At 41.6% G+C, this 25,425-nt stretch overlaps 1 protein-coding gene across 2 annotated transcripts in view; it reads left to right on the forward strand.

Moving 5' to 3' along the window:
• The window catches only part of SPATA5 (spermatogenesis associated 5), a 201,138-nt gene that overhangs the window by 146,800 nt on the left and 28,913 nt on the right, over positions 1-25,425 (forward strand). For both annotated transcript variants that reach the window (XM_051618632.1, XM_051618631.1), the window contains one exon: positions 14,705-14,869. In XM_051618632.1, coding sequence (XP_051474592.1) covers positions 14,705-14,869 — 165 coding nt within the window. The remainder of the gene's footprint in view (positions 1-14,704; positions 14,870-25,425) is intronic.

The raw sequence follows: 25,425 nt of genomic DNA on the forward strand, positions 1-25,425 counted from the left end.
TGGCCAAGAAAGTGCTTCCATCTTCTGTTTAGGTCCACTCTTTTCTCTCTTAAGTCTATAGAGGGAATGTGGATTTGCTTCTATGCAGTGTTTACCCAGAATACCTCTGCACAGGCTGAGCTGGTGATGCTGAAAGTTCTTCACCAGGATTTGGTATGTGCCAGATCCAGGTTTTGGGGACATATACAAGTCTTCAGGGAACAGCCAGGCAATTCTCCCAGCTTCTGTGATTGTTTTGATTTTGGTGCTTGTCATGAGAGGAGCTGAATTTCCTGGCATAGACTTCCCATAAACAAATTTCTGCATGCGTATGCTATTGGTACATAGAGATTATATCTCTGCATCCCTAGAAAGAATCTGAAACTCTGATTTTTCCATCAGAGTAGCTTGCTTAAAATGAAATTTTCTGTTTGATCCTGCATAATCTGGCCTTCAGCCAAAGCATGGCATGGATTCAGAAACTTGAACATTGAATATGAGTTTAATTTTGAAAGCTAAAAAATATGTGGGAGGAAATTTCAGTACTTCTGAAGCTCTTAGTGTTCAAAATGTAGCTAATAATATGAAATAGGATTTCTTTTTTCTTAGGTTCCTTTGATAAATCCTAACTCTAGAGCTCAAGAGTTATCCATATTCAAAGGGCAACCATTCATATTTTCTCTTTGTTAGAGGGCAGCTTGATGTCCCTGCAAAGAAAGTTAGACTAATCTAAATTTAAAAAGTCTTGATACAGTTCTGGCGATTTGTAAATGCTTTGGAAAATTCTGATCAACAGAAAATAGAGGTAGGTGTCTCCTTACAAGCCACATTGCCCTTGGGCAACATCAAGCTCTGGGCACATAATTGCTAAACCATATCCTGAACTGTGCTATTGTCTGTCTTAAATGATACGTTGCATGCCTACATGACACCTTGAGAGTATTACCACAGAAAGACAGATAAGAGTAATCAAATGGTTATGTTAAATTGACTACAGTTCAAGTCTACTTCTAAACAGGGATTAAAGCCCCAGGTAAATCTAGTAGTTTAAAGTGACTCCCAAGCAAGTCACTTAATAAGCTTTCAGAACTAAATACTCCTAAATTCTAGGAAGACCTCACCTATGAATGCTGAAGATATTTTACATCTCCACTTTGCAAATAAGCAATAACTCACCAGTGAATTTTTGTAGGAAAGCCACAATGCTTCTTTTAAATGGTGGTAAAAGTAAGTGGGGGTTTTTCTGCATGGCTAATATATTACAGTTCCCCAGGGCTGAAGAGTGGGATTCTGTGACACTGGCAATAGGACAGGACTGAAATCCTTCTCATTATATTAGCTGAGAAATGGTACAGTTCGGGTATGGCAGTAAATTAAGCATTTATGCTTTGAAATTATGGAAGGTTTCCAAAATTTGCATTCCATAAGGAGAGTAGGCTTGTTCAGTTAAAAAAAGCTCACACCTATTTGGACACCTGTAAACTAAGGAAGCGTAGACTCCCACAACATCATTTTACATGAAAGCCTGTCTGAAGGACAAATTTACCTCAGGAGCTCACCGTGGCTCACTTTGGTCCTTTCTGCCTGACAGCTTTATAGCTGGCACAATAAATGTACCTTTCCAGAAATTCAAGTTTTAATAAACCATAGTCAGTTTATATATGTTAAGGTTATGAAAATGGTGCAAATTAACTGTTCAAACATACCCTTTTTTGGGGGTGAAAACAGTTTCTATAAATTATACAAGTAAACGTAATATAAAAAAAGAGATACATTGATGACCTAAACATAATCTGAACTACTGTAGTAATTAATGTGATGCTGTGCTCTTTTTCTTGGTAGAAAAGTCTACCTGTTCTGTTTCAGGCAGAATAAAGGGATCAGTTAAGTTCAGAACAGAAGATCATGTGCTGATCAGAACTAATACCCACCATAACTTAACAAAACGCTCATTTGAATCACCTCCTCTGATGTTTTATAACTCAGATTATACTCATAGACTTAAAGGTAATCTTTGACTGTGTCCGTCAGGATTTAGCCTGTAGCATCTTGAAATGACAGTGTATGTGAAAAGAAATAATTGCCTCATCAAGACTTTAGATCAAGGTGCAGCTTACTTGATTGAAGTACACATTGACAGGGTGAAAACAACTAGGTTGTTTTCCAGGTAATCTGAATCCAACAGACCGTGCACAAAAGGAAGCAAAAATCCCCAACAACTAAGTTAAACAACAGCTAGACATCATGAGAACCATAGTAATTTTCTACTCCAATAATATGATACAAACCCAAGCTGTACATCTAACTGATGTCTTCACATTGCTCAGCAGTTAAGATGTGAATGAACAGGGATGTCCAGAAAGAAATAATATATCAGCAAGACAGCAGCTACATTTACCAGCATGAAGAAGATTTAGGTGTTGATACTCCACAGTTTAAAACCAATCTATGAGTCTTCCACTGAAATTTTGTTTCCACCTTAACAGTTGGATGTGAAAGTTGGAAATCCAGACAGACGTCTAAAAGCTTTTGAAAGTGAATGCCTCAGGGCAATAGTAGGTATTAAATGGAATGAATTTATAACAAATACTGAGATTCGTCAGGGAGTTGAACAAGACTTAATCTCCTAAATTATCCAGAAATGAAGATGGAAATATCTAGGATATGTGGTAAGAATGAAGCCAGATCTGATGCCAGACTGTCTGCCATGGCAGGAATGCCTTCAGGCTGAGTGTAGAACAAGTAAAAGGGGCTGACCAAAATAATTTCTCCATAGAATAGTGCTTAAAGATGGAAACATGACTGACTTCACAAAGTTGAGGACAGTCAAGGAGAAAGCCAGATGGACAATGATCTGCAGATCACATATGTATGAAGGAACTCCTGGCAGTGTAGGAAAAAAATGTGAGTTGGATGGCACCAAAGGTTTTCATCTAATATTTCATGTCAATTAGGGGCTATAAACACTTGGCAGACCTGTAAAATTATTTCAGGACTTTTATCAGCACTGCTTCAGGGCTGATGACTAGAAAGTACATATTTTAATCCCAGAGTCCAAGCTCTATCTGTCACTTGCAACTGGCAGCTGTAGTGAGCACTGTAATTTATGTAAACTCAGCACCACCCACAAGTTTCTAAGATCAACACACAAAGTGGTTTCTGCTGGTATGAGGGAGAAAACCACCAGGTTGTCTTCCTGCATCCGGGTGGAGGAAGTCAGTGATTGTCTGCTTGCAATAATAAGAGAAGGCATGTCTGCTGGCGTCTTTTCTTCAAGCAGAGTATCTTGGCTTTTGACCCAGCCAGTGCACCACTGTTCTTAATTAGCCCATGTCTTGACCAGATAAATACCCTGGCATGTAGCTGTCTAGGATTTTACAGTCAAGCACGCAGTTCTTTGGTATTACCTGCACTTTCTCAGTCTCTGGAATTGTCTCACCTACACTGTTATACCAGAGGCATCCTCAGTGACCACGTCTGGCTGTTCCCAAAAAGTCATCTTCCTCGATATGCTTGTCTGGCCCCGAGGGGCTGTGTTTAAAGACTCATGTTGCATTTCTGCTGCTAGATGGCCTAAATCAAGCAGAGCTTTGCTGCACTCACACCGCTTTGCAGATGCTGGGTAGAGACTTCTTTCCTACTGCATATGCTTATCTGTTTTTTTTCTCTTCAATTTATTACTAAAACGTTGATTAAGAGGGTGCCTTAAAAAAGGGGAGAGGGCTTCGTTGATGTTCACACATCTGGACTGCTGGGTATTGAGTTAAAAACCTATCCTATATCTTCTAGTTGTTTTTATACCAAAAGCATGGTTGGGATTCAGTGGCCTGAGCAGAGGCATCCTGTGGTATTTGTTCTGCTCAGCAGGCTCCTGCCTGGCTACCAGCTATCTCCTTGGTGGGGAGAAAGCCTCATGGAGGTATCCAAGACCCCTTAGCTGGTCTCAAATGGTATTGGCACTCATTTGTACCCAGTATGTGTTTAGTTATGAAGGGACAGGAGGGTTGTATCTCTCAAAAGAGAGGGGTTTAAACCAGGATTTGTTTCACTCCCTGTCTTTGAGGAATATAAGCCTCAAGACAGATTTTTAAAAGGCGAGATCATGTTGGTTTCCAATTTCAAGTACAAATGAGTGATATTTCTTATATTGTGGCTTTATTCTCTCTACTAGAATTACTTTTCCTTTAGCTTACAGTTAATGTCATCAGTATCTTAATTTCTTCAAATGATCTTCCAGAGCCATGGCAGTAAAAAATTCTTTCGAATAATGAAAACCAGAAACTATTATTTTTTTTTCCTGCCACAGTGTTGGCTGTAACAACAGAAAGTCGTCGATTTCCTTTTGAAACGGTTTCTTAATTGTTTCCTTGATGTTGCCTACCTCTCTGCCCCTCTCTTCCTTCTTTAGAAGCAGCTTGTTTCACATACTTGTTTTGTTCCGTGAACATTTTTTTACACTTTGTTTATCAGTAGTTGGTTAGACATGTCTGTAAATTTTGGTCACCAGCCAGGTAAATTCATCAAGACATTTGTGTTAGGGTAGTCACTAAAGTAACCAGGTGTAAGCAGTACAGAAACTGATGTGACAAAAGGTTATATAAAGTGGATCGTGCAGCTTTACCAATACATTTTCTTGTGTGCAGCACATTTTTCTGCTGCTTGTCACATGCTGAAGTATTCCGTTTTGAGAAATGTTTAGAGCATGTCCTGTTAATGAATCCTATGAAAACAGAATGTAGGAGATGAAAAGCTGTTACAAGGCAAGTCCTGAGGAGCTGACCTGCTGTGGGTTTTTGTCATATGAGGCTAAGTTGTCTCTCTGAAAAGAATCTCATCCCATGCTGGTAATTTCATCAGTTAAAGCTATGGTAATATAAAAGCATAGCCTGTGTATGGAAAATACTGTATACTGATCATTGTTACAGCTTTCAAAAGGTTCTGAAGAGAATTGTAATATTTTGGCAGAAGCTCAAAATACTCTTTCCTACAAGGAACAGGTTTGGTGGTGTTTTTTTTCTCTAACATGTCATTTTGAGGTTACATGGTAACATCTGTCAGAACTATGCTAACCTCTCTCATCCAGCTGTTATAATTGTGGTATTTTCCTTCCTTTTCTTTCCTCTCCTTTCTGCTTTCCCTTTCTTCTCCCTCAGAAAGAAAAAAAAAGAAAAGAAAAACAAAAAAAAGAAAAACAAAGAAAAACAAAACCAGCAAAACCCACCTCCTTTTATACTGAAACTTCAGGTGGAATGAAGTGGTTATAAAAGCATCTGTCAACACAGGAATAGTTTGCCAAGCCAAGTATTTGGGTTGGAAGTCATGCCTTCCCAACTGCTTGAAAACAGGAAGTATCTCTGTTAAGTGATGGATAGCTCTACTTTACTGAGAGGAAGAAAAGGCTTCTTTTTTTCTTTTCAATTTTTTTTTCTTTCTATCTTTTTCTTTTTTGCCTCTGAGCTAATAAATTAATTCTGCAGTTGTTGCATGTATGTAAAGGAAGACTCCCATGGAAATGTGTATATGGGTGCACATGTCTCTGTGTGTGTGTTTATATATGTGTATGAATATACAAACTTAAAAAAAAAAAAAAACCCAAACCAACAACCCACTTTGTACATGATCAGTCCCTGTCAGAAGCCAGCCCAGGCACATCTTATCCCAGTGATTCCTGTAAAGCTCTCAAAATCTGTCAGAAACAGCCTGCAGGATTGCAACGGCTTCTGGGTGATTAATTGCCAAGAGAGTCTGGTTCCAGGTTCCATTACATGTAATTGTTATCTTTTCTAAAGGGGTTCTTTTATTAAACCCCCACCCCCAAAAAAGAGGGAAAAGAAAAAAAGAACTGACATTCCTGAGGTTTTGCACCTCTCAGACAGGAGCACGGAGGACTCTCTTATGTAAACATACACTGAAGAGGGTGTGTAACATTATTACCTGATGATAGATTTTTTTTCTCCTCAGTTAATTTTAACTTTACTAAATATCATTTTATTAGAAATGGGGGAGGAAGAGCTGCATAGCATTTAGAGGAGAAGACAGGGAGTTCCAGTGCCGCCTTCTCCACATCAAAGCCTCTCCTCTCTATCAGACCCACCAAGTGGCAAAGGTCTAGATTAATCCTGCTTCTTACTAATTTGCAGGAAAACAGCCAAACACTGGGACGTCCTCTGTCCGCATGTCACTGTAGTAAGACTACTCAGGTTTCACTTGTGGAGAGAACAAGATGTTGTGTCTGAAATCCCCACCTTGAGCCTAGACTGCCTCTCAGTGCAGGCGCAAGGAGAGGACAGCACAGCTGCAGCCATATGAGCACAAGTAGAAAGGTCAGGTGCTGGTTTTTAGAGCTTGTGGCTTGAAAATGTGTTTGAGTGTCCTGAAAGCGTGGACAGATTGTGGAGAATCTGCTATAAATGGCTTTTTTTTGAGACTGTATTCACAGAGCAGGGGGAACGAGAGCCTGGTTCCCTGTTGGTGCCTCCATGTCTTTGAATACACATAAGAGGCTTGATTTGGAGGTGAATTTCTGTGGTGCCAAACTGGAGTATCTGAAATCATATCAGTAAGGTTGCTTGGATTTGAATTGCTTTTACTGCATTGAAAATCTGCTGTGTTACTGATGAGTTTAGACTTTTATAGATGGAGGCCTGGGCAAAGCTTGGCTCCCAGTGAGCAGTGTAGTCATTTGTGTCAACTGGCCAATTTAACTTTTTTGAAAGACCAGGGGGAAAAAAAACCATGGAGATACTGGTTCAGCAGCTGCAGAGTATCTGCCTGCAGATGTTTCTGCCAAGAGAAGTGATTGAAACTCAGTTGCTTGAGATATTTTAATCCTATCTGAACAAAACCACATAAAAACGTGCTCTGGTATTGTCTGCATGGGCCAAGTAGCACATTGTTCCTCACAGTTGTGTTTACATGGTCTCATTGCTGCAGCGAAACAAGTCTCCTCAAGTCTTTTTTCCATGTTTCCCCTTGAATTAGCTATATTAATCAAACTGTTGGTGGCAGGACTGTGATGTGTAGCGGTCGGGACACTGATCATTAAAAAGATGAAAATGTTTTGGTGTGTTGAACTTTGTGCAGGTTTGGAAATACAGGCCTGGCTTTTTTGCAGAGTTTTTCTGCTTCTGCGTCCACAAGTAGTTTTTTTTAGGTGGTGGAGAAGCGGTAAACCCACCACCATCTTCCCTGCTGCACCTTTTCCACGCATGACCACAGCTGCTGTCTGCTGCAGGAGGGACCACGGGAGGTGAGCCTAGGATGAGGCAGGAGGGCACAGCAGCCTCTTTCCTGAGCTGTAGAGGCAAGATAAGGCAGCTGAATAGGCACAGGAGCTACGTGCTTGGTGCCATATCCCCAAAGGCAGAGGCACAGCTGCCTCCAGCAGCCCAGAGCAGCCCCGAAACCCCCTGGTTTGGCAGTGAGGTAAAGGCTGGCATGCAGATGCCCAGCTGCAGGCAGCACAGCTGGGTGCTGTGCCTGGTAGTGGTGATGGTGGTGTTTAGGGACTCCGTAGCAGGACCTCATCCACGCCTGACAGCAGATGTCAGGGAAAGAAAATAAAATGAAACACAGCACTGAATGCTTTGGCTGTGTGGAGGCTTGATGTGCTTTCACATCAACTCTGGAAATCTTTGTTTTCTCGAAGCTCATTTAGTGGTGCCTGTTTACAACTTAGTTATTGCAGTAATGCTTATATCTGTTTGAAGTCACCACTGTTAGTGTAAATGACTGCTCTGCTGTGAAACATGCAGAAACAGAGCATGTTATTCAGGCAGGTGATGGCAGTGGTTTCTACTGATTCCGGGCAGTTCTTTCCCCATGTTTCATTTTATAAGGGAAGAGGATATTGTTGGGGTTTTTTTCTGGATATTGGAACTGGAGGGTAAACTGTGTTTTGCTGTAATAAATAAGAGACTGATCTGTAGTAATAGCTGAAGGTGTTAGATCCTGTTGGTAGCCAGCAAAGAGAGCAATTCCAGTCGATACATTGAATTACACGGAGGAGTTTTCCTCTGTTGATGAGATGCGCTGGAAATGGGTAAAAATCAGTGACTGATGGAAAAGGATCAACTAACAGTAGTAAACCTGGAGGTTAAGCAAAGCAAATAGATGAGTCCTCTGCAAGCAGGGGCATTTGACTGCTTGACAGTGAAGGACAGATGGCATTTTTATTTTTCAGATGCTTAACTCTCCGTATCACTTCATCTTGGTTTGGACTCAGATGATATAAACTGTTTCCCTGTTCAAGTTGGCTTACTTTTTGTCAGTGTATCAAACCACATGTTTGTTCTCTGCCTTTAATTAGTACTTCTGGTTAATGCCTGAGTAAAATGTTCCCGCTGTGCTCACTGCCACTTGATAGTGCGCATTCTTCCCGAACACCTGCTGTCAAACCTATCATGTCTTTTCTTGTCAACTTGCACAATGCTCCAGGTCTTGAGCAAGACTGATATGATGGAAGGGTTGTACAGCCTGATTTTTATCCATGTGGAAGATGAAGTCTTTGCATAGGGACTGAAAATAGGAGACTGTGACATTTTGTAGGAGCTTGTTTCCAATAATATCTAATAAAATTATGTTTGCAACTGCAGTTTTCGAAGTATTGGATATGCTGTATGTTAAAGAAGCAAACTGCTCCACCCTGAGAGGAACTGTTGTGTAACGACAGCAGAAAGTAATCTGCACAAATCTTGGGAGAAGTACAAGGGTGGTGACCAGCAAACAAGGTATCAAAGAGAGGAACTGGTTAGAGATGTTGGCATGTGCTGATGGTGGTGACAGACATTGGCACAGAAGAAAGAAGAAGGTGGGGAGGAGGAAGAGTGTGGGGAAAGGGGGCTCTTGGCAAGAAAAAAGCAGTATGGCTTGACTTGGGAGCCTGTAGTTACAAGATTCCAGCATTGTGACACAGCAAATAAGCTTGTCATCTGAAAGAGAGGAATTCCAGGTTGCCTTCTGAAGCAGCTCATGCCAGATGGAGGGGGGAATAAAAACCTTGTGGAAAAATAAAATTTAGATCTCAGCTGAACTGTGGTTTTTAAGTCCTTAACAACGATACTCTCATGTGTCTTTTCTCCTCAGCATCTTTTAATTTTGGTGATTAAACCATGGTTAAAAAAAGTCTCCAGTAGCCTGCCTAGCAGACAGGATAGATGAGCTTCCCATGCTTGAAACTTTCAAAGATCCTAAAATGCCAAGTGATTTCTGGTCTGTTGAGTGTGGAGCATGACCTGCTCTGGCAGAGTGAAAATGAAAATATCAGGCACCAAGGTGAGCCTCAAAAGTGTAGGAGAAGCACCTTTATGGGAGCTGACTTCACCCCTGTGAGAGAGAAATGTGATGGCAGAAGAAAGCCCTTCCATTGTGGTTAATAAATTCACTTCCTCAGCCTATCTTTTTACCTTAATACTTTCCACACTTGCATTTCATCTGTCCTGACATGTAGGCAAAAACATGGGAAGGATCTCACAAACAGTTCTTGCTTGCACAGACTACAGGAAAAATATGACTAACTTTAAAATGCTTTACCTGCGTTCAGATACTGGAATGATGAAAGTAAAAAGAACTGCATTACCAAATTAGATGACAAGACAGAGAGTACCTCTCATATTCAGGAGTCCATGTAAGTAGGGACCACAACCAGGGTTCATAAATAGCAGTTGTTAATCTTAAATTGGAAGGATTTAGTTACAAAGGAAACAGATTGTTCTGTTGCTTCCAGTCCTCTCATTTTCAACTGTGGTCTAATCCAAATGGACTCCAAAGGCAGGATTAAAGTTTTAGTTGCATTTTTTAGGTTGTGCATTAAAAGAAACGTATTTGCTTGAAAGGAAATGCCTTAAATTTAGTATAAAAATCTGTTCCTACTTGTGGAGATTGATTGCAGCAGGGAACATGCAGTAACATTGATTCTCCAGATGAACTTTGTTACCTGCTGAACCTACTTGCTGCCTCGTACACACCTCAATATGCTGTTTACTCTGCAGCTTATGTTTTGCTATGCAAGTTTCATTTTGCTAACAAAAACTTTGTTCAAGTTTGCCACATTTCTGGAATGATATTTTTTCTAATGTCAGATTACCTTCTTGCACCATTTATGTATGACATTTTATTGTAAGATCTGATTAGGAATGATTTTGATGAGTTAGGCATGGCTGTAGAAGTATGTCAGTAGGAAAGTGATTTTTTTTTATATGCCACAGCTCATCAGCTGGGTATGCTTCAGCCAGTGTTATAATTTTGTGTTGTTTGACAATGTAGCTATTGAAAAGGCCAAGTATCCTTTGAAAAAGCTAACTAAAGATGGATGCTTTAAAAAAAAAAAAAAAAAAAAAAAAAAAGGAAAAAATAAGGAGGAAAATTAGCAAAGCCCTAGGGTTAATTCTAGTCCATTCTTAACAAGAACCACAAATATTTTCCTGGCTTTACCTATTTAAGTTTTTTTTTCCCTGAAATAATTATCTTCATAATTGCACACAAAGCACATATTTTTGAATCTGCTATCTTTTCCAATGATAAGGTAAAACTCCGTTTTAACTATTCAAGGATTTAAGCTTCTTTTTGAATGAGGAGCACTTTTTCCTTAATGAAAGTGTGATTTTGCTATTGATGATCCACTTTCCTAGTGCTCCCCTGAAGAATATTGTATCTGTGTACCACTAGTAACCTTTCAGTGTATGTGCACTTAGACCCCTTTTCTAACTGTTGTGGTAACAACAAAAAAATTACCTAAACTTATAAAAGAATTGCTTAATGGTATGAAGTATTCTGGTTTCTACCAAAACCCCAATTACTTAATTTTGTGCCCTTCCTGGCCTACATAAATTATGCTAACCTTACATCTCACCATCAGTGAATTATGTAGCTCTGTGCACACATCAATTAATTTTGGCCCCATCAACTTCCCACCTTCTGTGTGCTCCTACCCTCAAATCAGTTTTGCATCTCCCAGCCGCGAGCAGTTAATTTTGTACTTCCAGCAGCTCATATCTGCCTGAACCTGCAGCCCAGCTTCAACTCTTCACCCTCCCCCACCTGCCTCTCCTCCTGCACAGTCAAGCCACCACCTTCTCCTGCAGAATTCCTCTTCCTCCTCCAGCTCAGCAGCAAGGATCAATCCCAGATGGCTTCATCTCCCACCTGGCCAGTGGGTCAGTACCAGATCCCAATCCACCCTGTGGGCAGCAGGGCTGGTCTGGAGGTGACCTGGGTGTCCTCATGGCTCTCTGGGGGATTTCCAAAGTGCAAATTGCAAGAAGGAAGCTCTATCTTCTGAACAGCCTGTAAAGATCACAGGGTGCTTGAAGAACCACCTCTAAAACCCTTCCCATGGGGAAGCTGTACCACACAGCACCCCACTAAGAAAAGAAATAGCTTTTAGATCTGTAAAGAAAAGGGCTTTGAGGAAAAAAGTGGTGCCAACATCCATCAAACTCAGCATTGCTGCCAGCAGCAGAACTAAGCATGACCCAGGCCTTGGTGTTCAAGCTGACACTGCTGCTGGTGGTGTCCACACCAAATGCCACAGTAGGCTTCTCTAAGCAAACCAGAAAGAGCTAATTTTCCTCCAGTGGAAACGTCAGTGTGCAAAAACATCAAGAGGAGTATCTTGTTCCCTTATTGCTGACCTCTACGTGCAGCTCAGTCCTAAGGGCTGAATTATTTTGGCCAAAAAGGAGAAGTATCTCCATGAGAAGTATGCAGAGACCAAAGACCTGAGAGGGCAACGTTCTCTGCAAAGGAGAATGGCCTGAATTTGCTGATCCTCTCCAATTGCTTTCAGCGCAGCTCTGCAGCCCACCTATGGCCTCTTGCCAGGGATTTGCCCTTCAGTAATGCAGGATGGGTCGAGGCAAGGCCCCTTCCTCACCTTCACCCTCTGCTTTTGGTTCCTCAGGAGTACAGAGGGGAGGGGGCCTTTGGCTTGCCAAAGGGACAAGGGTGGTGACAGCAGAGCAAGGAGCAGTCGAGCTGTGTCCAGGGTCTCCCAGGATCACCACATTGCCTGTCCAGCTGGGAGAGCTGGTGGAGACCAGCTCTCTTTTCTCTTTGGGGATTGGGAGGAATTTAACTCATTCTCTCAAGTGAGGGTACAGAGTATTTTCTCTCCTCTCCTTTGTGTCTGTGTCAATTTAAGCAGCAAGCATTGCAGAGACTGACTAGTGCTTTTGTTGTACAGTTCCCAGCACATCTGGACGTCTTGGATAAAGTCCCTAGGCCTGATTGTAGCAAAAAGCAATGATAGCGTGTTTAAAACTTGGGCCTCCAGCTATGACTATCTATAAAACATAAAACATTTGGGACAAACTGGAGGATATACAATTTTTAGTAACTGAGCAAAAAATTTATATATTCACTCTTTTCCATCTGCAGTTGTGCTTTGCGAGCATGGGTGCTCTGTGCTGCTAGAAACTGTCTCTCGGAACTGAAAGCTGATGCGATGCAGGGCAGCACTTACTCCCAGCATCCAGGATTTGTCCTGTCCCACTTGCACAGCAACCATGGCCATTCAGCAGTGGGAAGCTAAGCTGGCTCTAGAAAACGTGCTAATTATCTACGCGTCCTGATTAAACCTGCCTTGATTTAAAAGATGTGCACCACTCTACTCATGTGAACATTTCTTGTTTCTTCTAAATAATAGAATTAGCTATGGGCACTTCCTTAAGAGCATGCAGAGCACAATTGCAATATAATTCCTCTTCCTCCAAGCCTAGTCTTGAAACATGCTAATTTCTCTTTCAAGTGTGTTGGCAAAAAATGGCAACATCCTGATACACACATGATTGCGATGCTGAATTACACACTGGTTGAGTTATCATCAGTGGGCTGAGTTCTTTGGTGAATATATCAAGCGTGCTGTGGAAAGTAGCATAGTCTGCTGAGGAGATAGCAGTGGGTGGTTTGCTTCTCACTCTTTTTTGTAGAGTCCCAGCATGGGCCACTGCCAGGGACAGGGACCAAGCTCGATATGGACCTTTAGTCTTCCCTCTGCAGCCTTCCTTGAGTAGCTGGATGCAACACACCACAGTACTGTGCAATTTCTGCTGAGCATTTTCATCTTCTGTTTTAAAAATAACAAGACATCTCATAACATTCAGGATACAGTTTTCCACTCTGAAGCACCACAACAGTCTTTTTAAAGAAACTTTAGGAAGGGTGTTAACTTGATCAATGCTGTGCAGGAAGGAAAGCTCTTTCCTACTATTTTTTCAGCATGACTTTCACTGACATGATCAGGCTGGGAAAAGACTTATTGGCTGACAGCCCAGGACAGCCGTGCAATATCTCTAGTAATCTGGAACTCAAACTACTCTGCCCAAGGGAGAACCATAACATACAAACTAGGTTACACACTGAATCTTATAAACATTGTTCAGTTTTTAAAAAAAATAGTTTAAGTACTATTTATGTGCATTTGCTATGGACAGATTTGTTTGTTTGTTTGTTTGTTTTCAAATGTCAAGGCCAGTAGGGTTTTTACTTTTTTAACTAGATAGTTTTTTTAAATCTCGGAGATTTTTAGAAGCATAGGGAAATGAGCTTCCTCTCTTCTCATGATTTAAGAGCTTGTCTTTTCCTGGGTATCGGGTATAATTGTTCTATGCATAGATAAAGTTGACTTTTTGACCCATCCAGACAGTACAGTCACAGAAAGGCTGGCTGGAGGGGGCTTCCAGAGGCTCTGCAGTTCCCCGCCTGCACAAGGTGGGACTGTCGCCAGCACCACATCGGGGAGGACTTGGCTTCATCTGGCCAAGCTGCAAAACCCCCGAGGACAGAGTTTCTGCAGCCTCCCCGATGACCTGCCCTGAGGCTGTGCTTCTCTTCTAGAGATTTCTTCCTCCCATCCAGTCTGAACCCTCTCTCCCCCGGGTCTCTGAGGCCATTGTCTCCTCTTACACTGTCTCTTGCTGTGCCTCAGTTTGCTGTTTCCCTCCTACCTCCCCGGTGCATTTTTAATCTGAGTAAATCTGGGAAACCAAAGTGCAAGGGGCAATATGTATATATGAAATTGCAAAGTTGGGGCCTTAGCTTGTAGCTGTATTCATCTGTTCAATTTTCAGTTGTTATGTGGCACAAGAGAAGGAAAAAGGCTTTTTCCAACAGTTCAAAGCTGATGCTAAAATGCATTAACTATAGTGCTTTGTCCAAGTCTGTGGTTCTTTTCTTCCCCTTTCTGAAGTTAAGCATCACTGGCCTCTGTCTATTGCTGGCTTATTTTGCATGAAAAGCTGTCAAGAGAAGTCTGCTCTTCTGTAAGCATGTGCAGCTCTAATAATTTGGGATAAAACAGCATAAATCCAGAATTTAAGCTTCACTTCAAAAAAACTTATTTTCTCTACTTGTTGTCTTGGTTGAAGATCTGCACTTGGGTTCTGTCCATTGCCACCTGTCCTTCTGCCAAGTCTTAACATTCCAGCACACCTTGCAACAAGCCTAAAATTATTATTTTAGGAAAATTACTATGGTTCCTTTATGATTCCTTTTTTCCATAAACTGGTATTTCTCCAGCTGAGAATCCTTCCTGTCTTTTCAGCGACTGATCTGTTCTAACATGGGAGAATAACCCCCATTGTACATGGCTTGATTGTTCATATGCAGCTTCTTGCTTTTGCTGAAACTGTTGGCTATTTGGCAGCATCATTGTTTTCAACTGAATTGTGGTTTTTCCTTTCTTGATGTGTTGTGCCACGTAACTTTTCCTGTGATGCTTTCGTTGCAGGCCCTGCTGAGACCAGGACGAATAGACAGAATTATCTATGTGCCGTTGCCAGATGCAGCCACTCGTGGGGAGATCTTCAAACTTCATTTCCAGTCCATGCCAGTCAGCGATGATGTCTGCTTAGCAGAGCTTATCCAGCACACACAGAAATACTCAGGAGCAGAGGTAAAACTGTCTGCATGGCAACGGCCACTGAGTCGGTGCACAGACTTGTGTTTCTAAAATTGAAATCAAGTATCATGCAGATGTATCATCCCTTGAGTCTTCTCAAAGTGGTGGAGGGCATGATGAAAATGAATGTTTGAGCTATTTCTGTGTTTCTGCTCAGAAAATGGGATACACTCTGGGGCTTTTTTCCTTCACAATCTCCATCAGAGGATTGTTGCCAGGGGAAGGGTCTCTTCCAGGGTGAGTGTTAGTACAATCCTGGGTGGCTTAATGAAGGCTGTGCTGCCAGAAGGAGTGGAGGGAGGTGGGGACAAGTGTCCCCATACTGTGCAGGCAGTTCCCCTGGGCCCCCCCACATCCCCGTGGAGATCTTTTGCACATAGGATTGTGACAGAGAACCTCAGATGGAAGGAGGAGAGACAGAGTTCTGAGACAGTGTAGGAGGGAGTTGCAAGGCAATCACTGGTCACTTTGAAGCTCATATTTTCTTATTCCATATAATTAAGACCTCACAGCAGCACTTACTGTTCTAGCTCATTGCTATTAGTCAGCTCCTGACAATGGAAGTCAGAGAATTATTTCCTGTCCTGGGTAGAAGGAGAAACTTCTTCAGATGCTGCCGCCTGGCAGTTATATTAAGCATTGGTACATTAGTGGTCACCACTCTGCTCCCTGAATATTATTCATGTCAGTGTCCTCATGAAAGGATATTTCAATCTTTCCTTGTTTTGATTAATTGAAAGTAATTATATTCCTTCAAAAAGTCAAAGAATGTTATTAAGGTTGCCAATTTGAGCTCTTAAGAGGTATGAGATAGCAGAATTAAAATTTCCACCTTACCATAGCCGGTCCCAGTGTGTGCATTATCACACCATCTTTAATTACATAGTCACTTTCTGCTTTTTCCATAGCAGAGTGGAAAATGTGATCTGCTTGCCTCAGCTCCCCCATCTTTCTGTGTGCTGTTTACAAGGACAGGGAAATAAGCTGCACTTTTGTCTTGGTCCAAACGAGAAGGTGACTGTGGGGTATTTGCATGATTCACATAATGCTGAAGGCCCTTCTCAACTGACTGGTTGCTGCATATGCTCCCAGGCAAGACTTACACTCACGTAGCTATCACTTAAATGCTGGTATGTTGTAAAATGCTGCCTTGCCTGCTAGTAACCTCTGGCTGGTGAGGGCACTGCTGGGAGTGCTCCAAGTCCAAGGGATGGGGTCAGACCTTGCCATACGCGGCAGCAGTGTCTGGGCTCACCTCCAGGCTCCTTCCAGGAAGCTGTGGCATGGTGGACACCAAAGTCAAACCCAGAGGAGCTTTCCTCCTCCAAAGCAGAGGACAAACTGTGCCCTGGGAAGTGAAGGCAGGCTGTGCAGTGAGCAAAGCTGTTTTGTGCAGCACAACTTTTTGCCACAGAAATGTGGGATCTCGTAATGAAAAAAAGGCTATAAGGAAAAGGATTGCACAGGCTTAAATGTTGGTCTGGAAAACTGTTGCAGCTCTTCTGCCTCCATGCATTGGAGTAGTCACTTGAAACAGTGCTATGTTTTTACCCAAATGTCAGTGATAGGACTTCTGCTGCCCTGGGAAAATTTATCTGCCTCTGGCTGAGTTACAAGCCTCCAAAAACATAAATATAAACATCTCTTCTGTTGTGTATGGAAACTGTCTTCTTACCAGGCAACAACTGTAATGCTTGTATTTCAGAAATTCCAAGCATATGGGGATTTCCTTTGGATCTGGATCAGCTGAGGCTCTAGTGGTGAATTCCTGTGCCTGGTTGATAATGAGTCGCAAATGTCTTGGTGCTGGCTTTGTTCAGAACCAAAAATAAGTTAATGGGTCATTGAGTGCTGCTACAGACTAGTTGCAGGGGGAAAAAAGCCTGCCTGTTTCTCATATGGCATTTCTCATGAATTTTATTCTTTTGTATCATTCAAAGAATTATAATCACTGGGATATAAAGAGTAAATACAGAAAAAGCCTCAGTCAGTGTTCCTTGGAAGAATATACAAAAAGTCTTGACAGTTGGCACGCACAGTGGCCAGTTTCATTAAAGCCTTTTCTTCTTAGTGTCTCCAGCTTCCCAGCTTTACAAATAGTTTCCGCTGTTGAATGGCAAGTTCCCATTCCACTGTTCTACCCTTTGTTTAAAAAAAAGAAATGGAAAATGCTTGGTTTTGTGACTAGAAGATGCTGTATGAATAGGGAGTTGCGTGTAAGGATGCGTTGAATCATCCTGACATGAGCTGAATAAACAGCAAGTAAAGTGGATAGCTCAGTCTGCATCTGGCTTCCAACTTGGCCTTTTTTCAGATCAGGTATTTGTATATTTTTGCCTGTCATCACTTATGGCCAGTTATCTCTGTTCACCTACTGGATGTACGTTTCTCTTAATGAGTGCCTTTAAGGATATATCAAGATAGCAAAATAGGTTGATTACTTCCTACTGTTTCATGTGAGAGAAGATGGAAGATAATTTATGAGGGTGAATTACAATTTAATTCTCTCATGTGTAGGTGAAGTTAATGTTTAAAAGTGCATTAGAAGAGCAATTTCTGTACAGTTAGCTTTTATTATGCTAATAGTATGGGTCAAACAAAGCTTCAGCTTTCTAGAAATATTTGGGTTTGAGTTCAATCTTAATTTCCAGGCCCTTCTGAAGTAGTGCTCTGCAGCAGTGCTTGAGGCTCTTCTTCAGAGATGCTTATTCAGAGATCTGTAAAGTAAGAAATTGTTTTTAGAAGTTTCTGAATAGCAAGGTTTTTACTCAGATGTGATGTTGACACTGAGGATCATTTCCTCTTTCCTCTTAGGCAACTGCTTTGGCTGCATCCCTGCCCTTGAAGGCATCTGCCTTCTCCTGCAACCACCTCAACCTCTTTTAGCAAAGCTGGTGTGTCCGAGCTGTGGGCAGGGTAGGTCTGGTTGCTGCAAGGGCTGCTCTGCAGTAACTGTACATCTCATTTGTCCTCCTGGGCAATCCAGAAGGTTTCAATGATGTGGTGGAGGAGAAGTCAGAACTGCCCCCAGCTTTTTTTTTCGAAGACATTTCTACTGAAGGCTGTGCCTGGGCAGCTGGCACCTGGCATGGTTCAGGAGGAGGCTGTGCTGAGCTGCACCACTGTCCCACTGGCACCTCCAGGTGCTGTAACATTAGCAAGGAGCACTGGTAGGCAGGGAGGAGAAGTCACTAGTCCTTGAAAGTAATAAACCAGCAAGTGTTGTGATGCCCTGAAGCTTTTATAATGTTTAGTTTAGTGTTCCTGCATTTTATTGTGGGCAGAATTGCAGGAGATCTAATTTTTATAAAACTGATGATTTTTTAAATGGTTTTATATAATTGGGATGTCTTCACTCAGAGATCCTTCGGTTTGATCATAGCTTTTTCCTAGAGCATTTCCACTGTTATACTTCATGCTGAGGAGCTGTATCTGTTTGATTTCTCACTGTGCTTTCTATAAAGTATGATTAATTAAAGATCCAACCACAGAAGTATTTAAAAGCAATGTTTTAAAGTGCAAGCAGTGTGAGTTCTTTGGGTCTCATTTGCTTGCTTTCAAGATGCTGCTACAGCCAGCTTGCTTTAGGGAAGTGGGGTCTTCCACAAGTTCAGGTACTCTGCTTTTTAAATTTAGGGTTCAGATTTTATTTTTTGGTAACTATTGGCTTCTCTCTGTTGTAATAGTAAACACCAGTAGTCTCAATCCACTTTATAGTGCAAGAAAAAAAATCACGTGGACAGTGTCTGATAGGAATTTTCTTGTCCTGTATTTTTTAAATTATACATTGTCTCAAACAGAAGAGGTTGTAGCTGGAACATGTCTTGGCCTAGAGGAGGGACACCTACCTCTATAAATGCAAAGACTGGTGTCTTTATTAGACCTGTGTGAGGAAAAAAGATTATATCATTTGCCTTTACAAATTAAGTGGAAAGGGTGTGTCTGTCTTCAAATCCTTGGAGTCTGCATTGCGAAAAGGGACAAGCAAGGGCTGAAGACAGTGTTTCCCCACTGCAGAAATATTTTGCTTCAGAAAGTAGGAGATTAATTGGAAAATAAAAGCAGTAGAGTGAGGGACCTTCTTTTATTGTCTGAGTCCCAGTCAGATCATGTTTTTGTTGCACTTTAGAATGCAGCAGAAGAGAGGGAGGTTTTAGGCAGAAACTGAAATCCAGTGCAGAGTTGTTTCAAGTTTAACATTGGTTAGAAGTAATTAAAAAATTAAATATTCTCAAAATGATGACAATATTCTTAGGACAAATGTGCTTATAAAAGTAAGCTAATGGGACTGACTGTTTTTAAATTGGTGGAAAGCAGGTCATGGTGAAAGCAAGGGCTGGCATTGTTTCTATAGTATTATCAGTTTCCATGTGTACAGGACACAATAGTAAAGCGGGAATCTGGGATCCTGTAAATCTTTCACTGCTTCTTAGTCAAAGTAGAATAGTTAATGTAAAAAATATCTTTCTCACTTTGCAATAACTCTCAGTGGGAACACAGAGAATGAAGGGGGGAAAAAAGCATGCCAGCAAAGGTTTGCTCTGGCTCAACTGAGAGCATGCTTGATGCCAAAAATTATCTTTGCAGCAGCACACTGGCTCAAATCAGCTAAAGCCTTTGACTCCTAAAATACACTTTCCAAAACATGCATGTTCTTGTTTACCAGATATTGACACATTTAAACTATAAATTTTAATTAAAAAACCACCCTAAACAATCAAAACCTCCCCAGACTCCTCTCTTTCTTGTAGAGGGAGGTATCAACTACAAAAGAAGTGAGGATGCATTCCATCATAGGTGCACTGGCAGGTAAAGTGACTTTCAAGAGATTGGGAAAAATTAGTCTGTTTAGCAAAGAGCAGTAAATTTGAGTGAGGGCTTAGATATGGGGGTGGGGAGAAAGACACCTGACAAAAGATGATGTGTTATCTCCTTGACATCTAGTTTTCCATGAAGGAAAAGAACTTTGAAACTTAAGGGAAAAGCTTTCCACTTAACATTTTTGAAGGGCAACAGATCTAATCCAGTATAGTGGCCTGAAGAAAGACACTTTGGGGAGTGAAGGCATCAAAATTTAAAAAAATATATGAATGACATTTCTGTAAGGGGGTAAAAAAACAGTAGACCTTTAAAATCATGTCTTGGTTGAAGCTCATGGCTTTATTTTTTTGATACAAATATGTTTGCTCCTTTTATGCTTAGCTATGCTAGACACAGAGTGTGTTCAATTCCCACTGAACTCAACAGGTATTGAAGGTGCTCAACACCTCAAGCCTTGGGACTGGGTCCTCAGATTTTGAATTTCTGAGATACCACAAAAAAATATGCATCTCTCAAATGTGGTTGAAATTACTCTGGTCTGACTCTGCTTGATGTTCTTTCCTTCTGGAGTTCTGCTTAGCTCCACACCAGGATTACAGTGAAATGCGGTTTTCAAAGGGAGGAACGCTGTCAAATTGAAACACTGCAAGATGAAGGCCTCAGATGAACCTCTGAAGTTTCCCTTGGAATGATGCATAGAATCTCTTAATTTATATCACTCATTGAAAAGTGAACATTTTTGTGTGGGTGGGTGAGGAAAAGAGGCTCAGCCTTCATCCAGTGTGGGTAATATGGGATCACCACCTTCCTACACACGTTTAGCAGTGCTGAGGATGTGTTTGGCACAGGTGGCTGGAAGGTGAGGAAATACCTGGCATTGGGAATGTTTTCCAAATGTCAGTGTTTGGGATAAATGAGATGAATCACCGGAAAGGAAATAACTAACTGCACAGGACTTCCCATGGGATTTTGCTTACTGCTGGTCTCGCAAGAACCTGGTACGTGCAAAATGTGCTTGGGCAGATTGGGAACAAGGGCAGCACGAGCATCTGGGTAATCGCTTGTCAGCACGATGGTGCTGAACATCAAGAGTTTGTGGCATGGTGCTGCCTTTCCCCACTCTCCTTTTTAGTCTCTTGAGAAAGAGCTGGTTCCCCTGGCACGTTTTTCAAAGATGGAGCAGGGGGTTTGTTGCCCCAAGTGGACTGATTTTGATGACAGTTCAGCTGAGACCCAATAAAGTACTCTGTGCAATCACCCTATATAAAGCATGGTTGGCAATTAGCATGGTTATGCAAAACATAAGGTTTGGTATACAGGAGAGTGTTTGCACTGAAATTTATGCATGGCTAGCTCATCTGGGAAAGAACACTTTATCCTTCAGTGAGATAATGATTTGCTAATAGTTTAATCAAGCAGAGGAGATTTAATGCATCTGGCTGAAGAGACATTAGCATTTCCGAAAAGGTCAGACCCATTAACAGCTCAGGAGGATACAGTTGAAGCTGCTTCCTAAGTAACTCAAGGAGCAGTGATCCTCAGAGGAACTTGGGGAAAATGCCAGAGAGAATTTGAATGAGCCCCCAAGTGAGCACCAAACAGTGTTGAGGTTCAAAATTTAGCTTGCTTATTAAGCCTAAGATTTTCTTTCTCCATACAGCCCAAAGAGCTGAATATTTGGATTCCTTAAATGCTGAAACAGGTGGGGTGCAGGAACCTTACATCTAATTTCAGTATGGTTTTTTTTCTTCCTTTCTGTGTCTTCATTAACCATTTTAATGGCACCGTCCACCCAGGTCCTGTAAACGAGCACTTGGTGTTTACCTTTGCAGGGTTGTTTCTTGCTGCGTGCCTGCTGGGAGGAAGAACCTGCAGTAGTAGCATCACTTGTGCCAGGGGTAAACAATCCCCTGCTGCCGGGGCTGCTGGCTTCCCACAAGCTTTTATAACACAGCTGGAGTTTCACCAGAGCAGCCAAAGCCAGGGGAGACGCCTGCGGTTACCGGCAGCGCTGAGGATGCCGTGTGCCTCCCTGCCCTGCTCGCCCTTGCCACACCACCTTGCAGCAGGGGAGTTACCAGGAGCTCCCCACTTGTTGAGGGTGGCAAAGGGGAGTGTGTTGCCAGCACAGCAGGGGACTGTTCAGCTGCCACCAAAACACAGGCTCATAAATGAGGGACCTGGACTGATACTCCATCAGCCAGCTTCACTTGCCCTCTGCTTTTGCCTCTGGCTTCGCTGCCTTATTGTCCTCCTTTTGGCTGTAATTCCCAGCAATGGAAAAACAAGTTGCTCTTTAAAAGCAGATGGGAATTCATTCCTGAAGGAAAAATGTCTCTTTAGGCTACTGCTATTGTTTTAGTTTAGTTTTATTTTTTGCCTGTGAGTTATTTCTAGCAACTTTTAATTCATTCTTTTTTTTCCCCCTCTCTCTTTTTTTTTTTTTTCTTTTTCCAATCAGCATGGTTTGTTCTTCAGCTTTCAGTATATACCCCTGATCACAAATGGGGCTATATAATATTTAAAGTAAAAACTGCATTTGCAATGATCAGGAAGGTATTGAAAATTTTGGTTTCTTTCTGCCTTTTGAAGTATTCTCATTTATGTAATACAAATGCTTGTGTTATTTCAGAGTGGCAGAATTTGCTTTTAAGTTAAAAAAAAAAAGGAAAGGAAAAAAAATGAGCATTTTTTCTTCACACTGACCTGTTTTTCTGATATAATCCTGTAGTACTGGCACTTGATCTTCTAAGTTATGGTGTGTCACAGGGTATGTGGTTAGAAGTAAGCTTGCTGCTTTGAATTTGACTTAGTTCTAGTCTTAAAGTTTAAGACAAAGCATGCAATTTAGAGTATTATTCATAAAGAATTAACTCCTGATCCTTGACTCTTATACAGCAACTTCAGGACCAGATCCTCAACCTATACAATTTGCTGTAACTATTGAATATGTCTTAGTACATTAGCAAAATGTATGTCCAGAATTTTTGGTTTATTTTTCTTGTGACCACTGATTTGTATCCACTTTTTTTTATAAACAGGAGAAAAATGTAAATTTTCTTATATATCCATTGGTATTTCTCAAGCCCTTAAGATTAGTGTCTGTCTGACTGGCTTAAGTGCCTGCTACGGAATTGTGGAACCACAGAATTGTCAGAGTTGGAAGGCACCTCTAGAGATCATCTAGTCCAACTCCCCCATTAAAGCAGGATCCCCTAGAGCACATTACTCAGGACTGCATCCATGCAGGTCTTCAGTATCTCCAGAGAAGGAGACTCCACAGCCTCCCTGGGGAGCCTGTTCCAGTGCTCTGTCACCCTCATCATAAAGAAGTTTTTTCTGTTCCATTTAAATGGAACTTCCTGGGTTCCAGCTTGTGCCCATTGCCCCTCATCCTGTCACTGGGCACTACTGAAAAGAGTCTGGCTCCATCCTCCTTGCACCCACTCTTTCGATACTTGTAGTCATTAAAAAAAGTCTCCCCTCAGCCTTCTCTTTTCATAGAATCATAGAATCCTAGGGGTTGGAAGGGACCTCGAAAGATCATCTAGTCCAACCCCCCCGCCAGAGCAGGGTCACCTAGAGTACATCACACAGGAAGGCGTCAGGCGGGTTTTGAATGTCTCCAGCGAAGGAGACTCCACAACCTCTCTGGGCAGCCTGTTTTCCAGACTAAAAAGTCCCAGCTCTCTCAGCCTTTCCTCTTAAGACAGGTGTTCCAGTCCCTTAATCATCTTCATCACCCTGTGCTGGACTCTCTCCAGCAGTTCCCTGTCTCTCTTGAACTGGGGAGCCCAGAACTGGATGCAGTATTCCAGCACCTCACCAGGGCAGTGTAGAGGAGGAGGATGACCTCTCTTGACCTACTGGCCACACTCTTCCTTATACACCCCAGGATTCTATTGGCCCTCTTGGTGACAAGGGCTCATTGCTGGCTTGTGGATAATTTACTATCTACCAGGACTCCCAAATCCTTCTCTTCCAAGGTGCTTTCCAGCAGGTCCATCCCTAACCCATATTGGTGCCTGGCATTCTTCCTCCCCAGGTGCAGGACCCTACACTTGCCCCTGTTGAACCTTATTATGTTCTTCTCTGCCCAGGTCTCCATCCTGTCCAGGTCACGCTGGATGACAGCAGAGCCCTCTGGAGTGTCAGTCAGCCACCCCTCCCAGTTTGGTATCATCAGCAAACTTGCTGAAGATACACTCTGTCCCCTCATCAGGTCAATCACTGTTCTGATTACTTTTAACAGTATGCAATGTCTGACTATCAAACCTCAGTGTTCAATTTACCTTTCTTTACATGTATAAGGTACATTTTCCTCTTGGATATGCTGAAGGTTTTAAGGGGGCTTCCCACAGAGTTAGCACTGAGACATAATCTCAAGCATCAGCTTAGCCAGGATTTCTGCAGAGGGCTCCCAGCTTCTGAAGGAAAATTTCCTTTCCATCCTTAAGTCAGTCCTCCAAAAACAAGGGTAGTACTTGGAGAATGATATCCAAAATAGTTCTGATTATGATCTTAATTTGCACTAGGAATATTTAAATGCAGTACCTGAAGGCTAAGTCAGATAGGATCTTTATACCAGGTGAAGCCATAGAGAGGAACACCTTGTGCTGACCTACTTGTGTTTCTGGTACTGTGCCAGTTAAATTGCTGTCAAGGTGGAAGAAATGTTAATGAATGGCAGAGCAATAATAGATCCCAGGTATAAAAGCTTATTAATCTACCTGAGTATTGTGGCTGTGAATGATGAACATGTATTGTAAGGACAGCGTTAAGTGTTTACACTTCACTGAATTGCAAAGATTGGAGCAGTGTGCATGTGTATGAATTAAAATACTTGAACACGTATTGGTGTATTCGTGTACTTATAAAATAGGATGTTTGCCTTTGGCAGTCATTAGTGAAGTAATTGTTTCTGTTGCAAGAATTTTGAACCTAATTTTGAATAATGAAATAATACCTAATAAAATCAGTAAGAGTGCCATTAAACTGAATATCTTGAAAATAAATGCACTGAATTTCAAACTTAAAAGCTGTCACTATTAAAGCTACATTTGTATAGAACATGCACCAACTTCTGATTCCATTGTTTTCTCCTATAATAGAAGTAATATTTAATTTGTGTTTATTTGGGAGGGATGCTCATTACTGATAAAGTGTTTGGAGAGGTTTGTTTTTTTTAACATTGTGATATGCTCCCATCCCTAAAAATGTGTATAAGCTGCAAGCTCACACACTTATCTCATTTAATTATTTGAGTTTGAAAATGCACTCTGCTGTATTCCTTTCAAAGGGGTTTTGATTACATGTCGTTTTATTTTAGTATGTGAGATTTTTTGGGAAAGAATAGTTGAAATACCTGCTTTTGTTCAGCTTTCTTTCTTTTTATCCACAAACTTCAGCTGTAACGTTGTTGGAGTTGGAGGCTTTTTGGTGAGATTAAGCTGCTCAGCACTAATTCTGAAACAGTTTGCAAAGTCATTATTAATTAAGAAAAGTGGTCACTGATGTTGAATGTGGTAACAGGGAAACTTTCAAATATTTGCAGCCAAGCCTATGTTGTCAAGCAGGGAAGTTTTAATTTTTGCTATGGAACCTCTGTTTTCAGAGCATGCCTTAACACTGGCTGGTTTTGAGGAGAGCTGCAAGCCCATTGAAGAAGGCACTTTAAGGAGAGCTATCTCGCTTTTTGTTTTGCATTTGAATCCTAACAACAAATTTTG

This window comes from Apus apus, chromosome 4 (assembly GCF_020740795.1).
Source record: "Apus apus isolate bApuApu2 chromosome 4, bApuApu2.pri.cur, whole genome shotgun sequence".
In the NCBI taxonomy this organism is placed as follows: Eukaryota; Metazoa; Chordata; class Aves; order Apodiformes; family Apodidae; genus Apus; species Apus apus.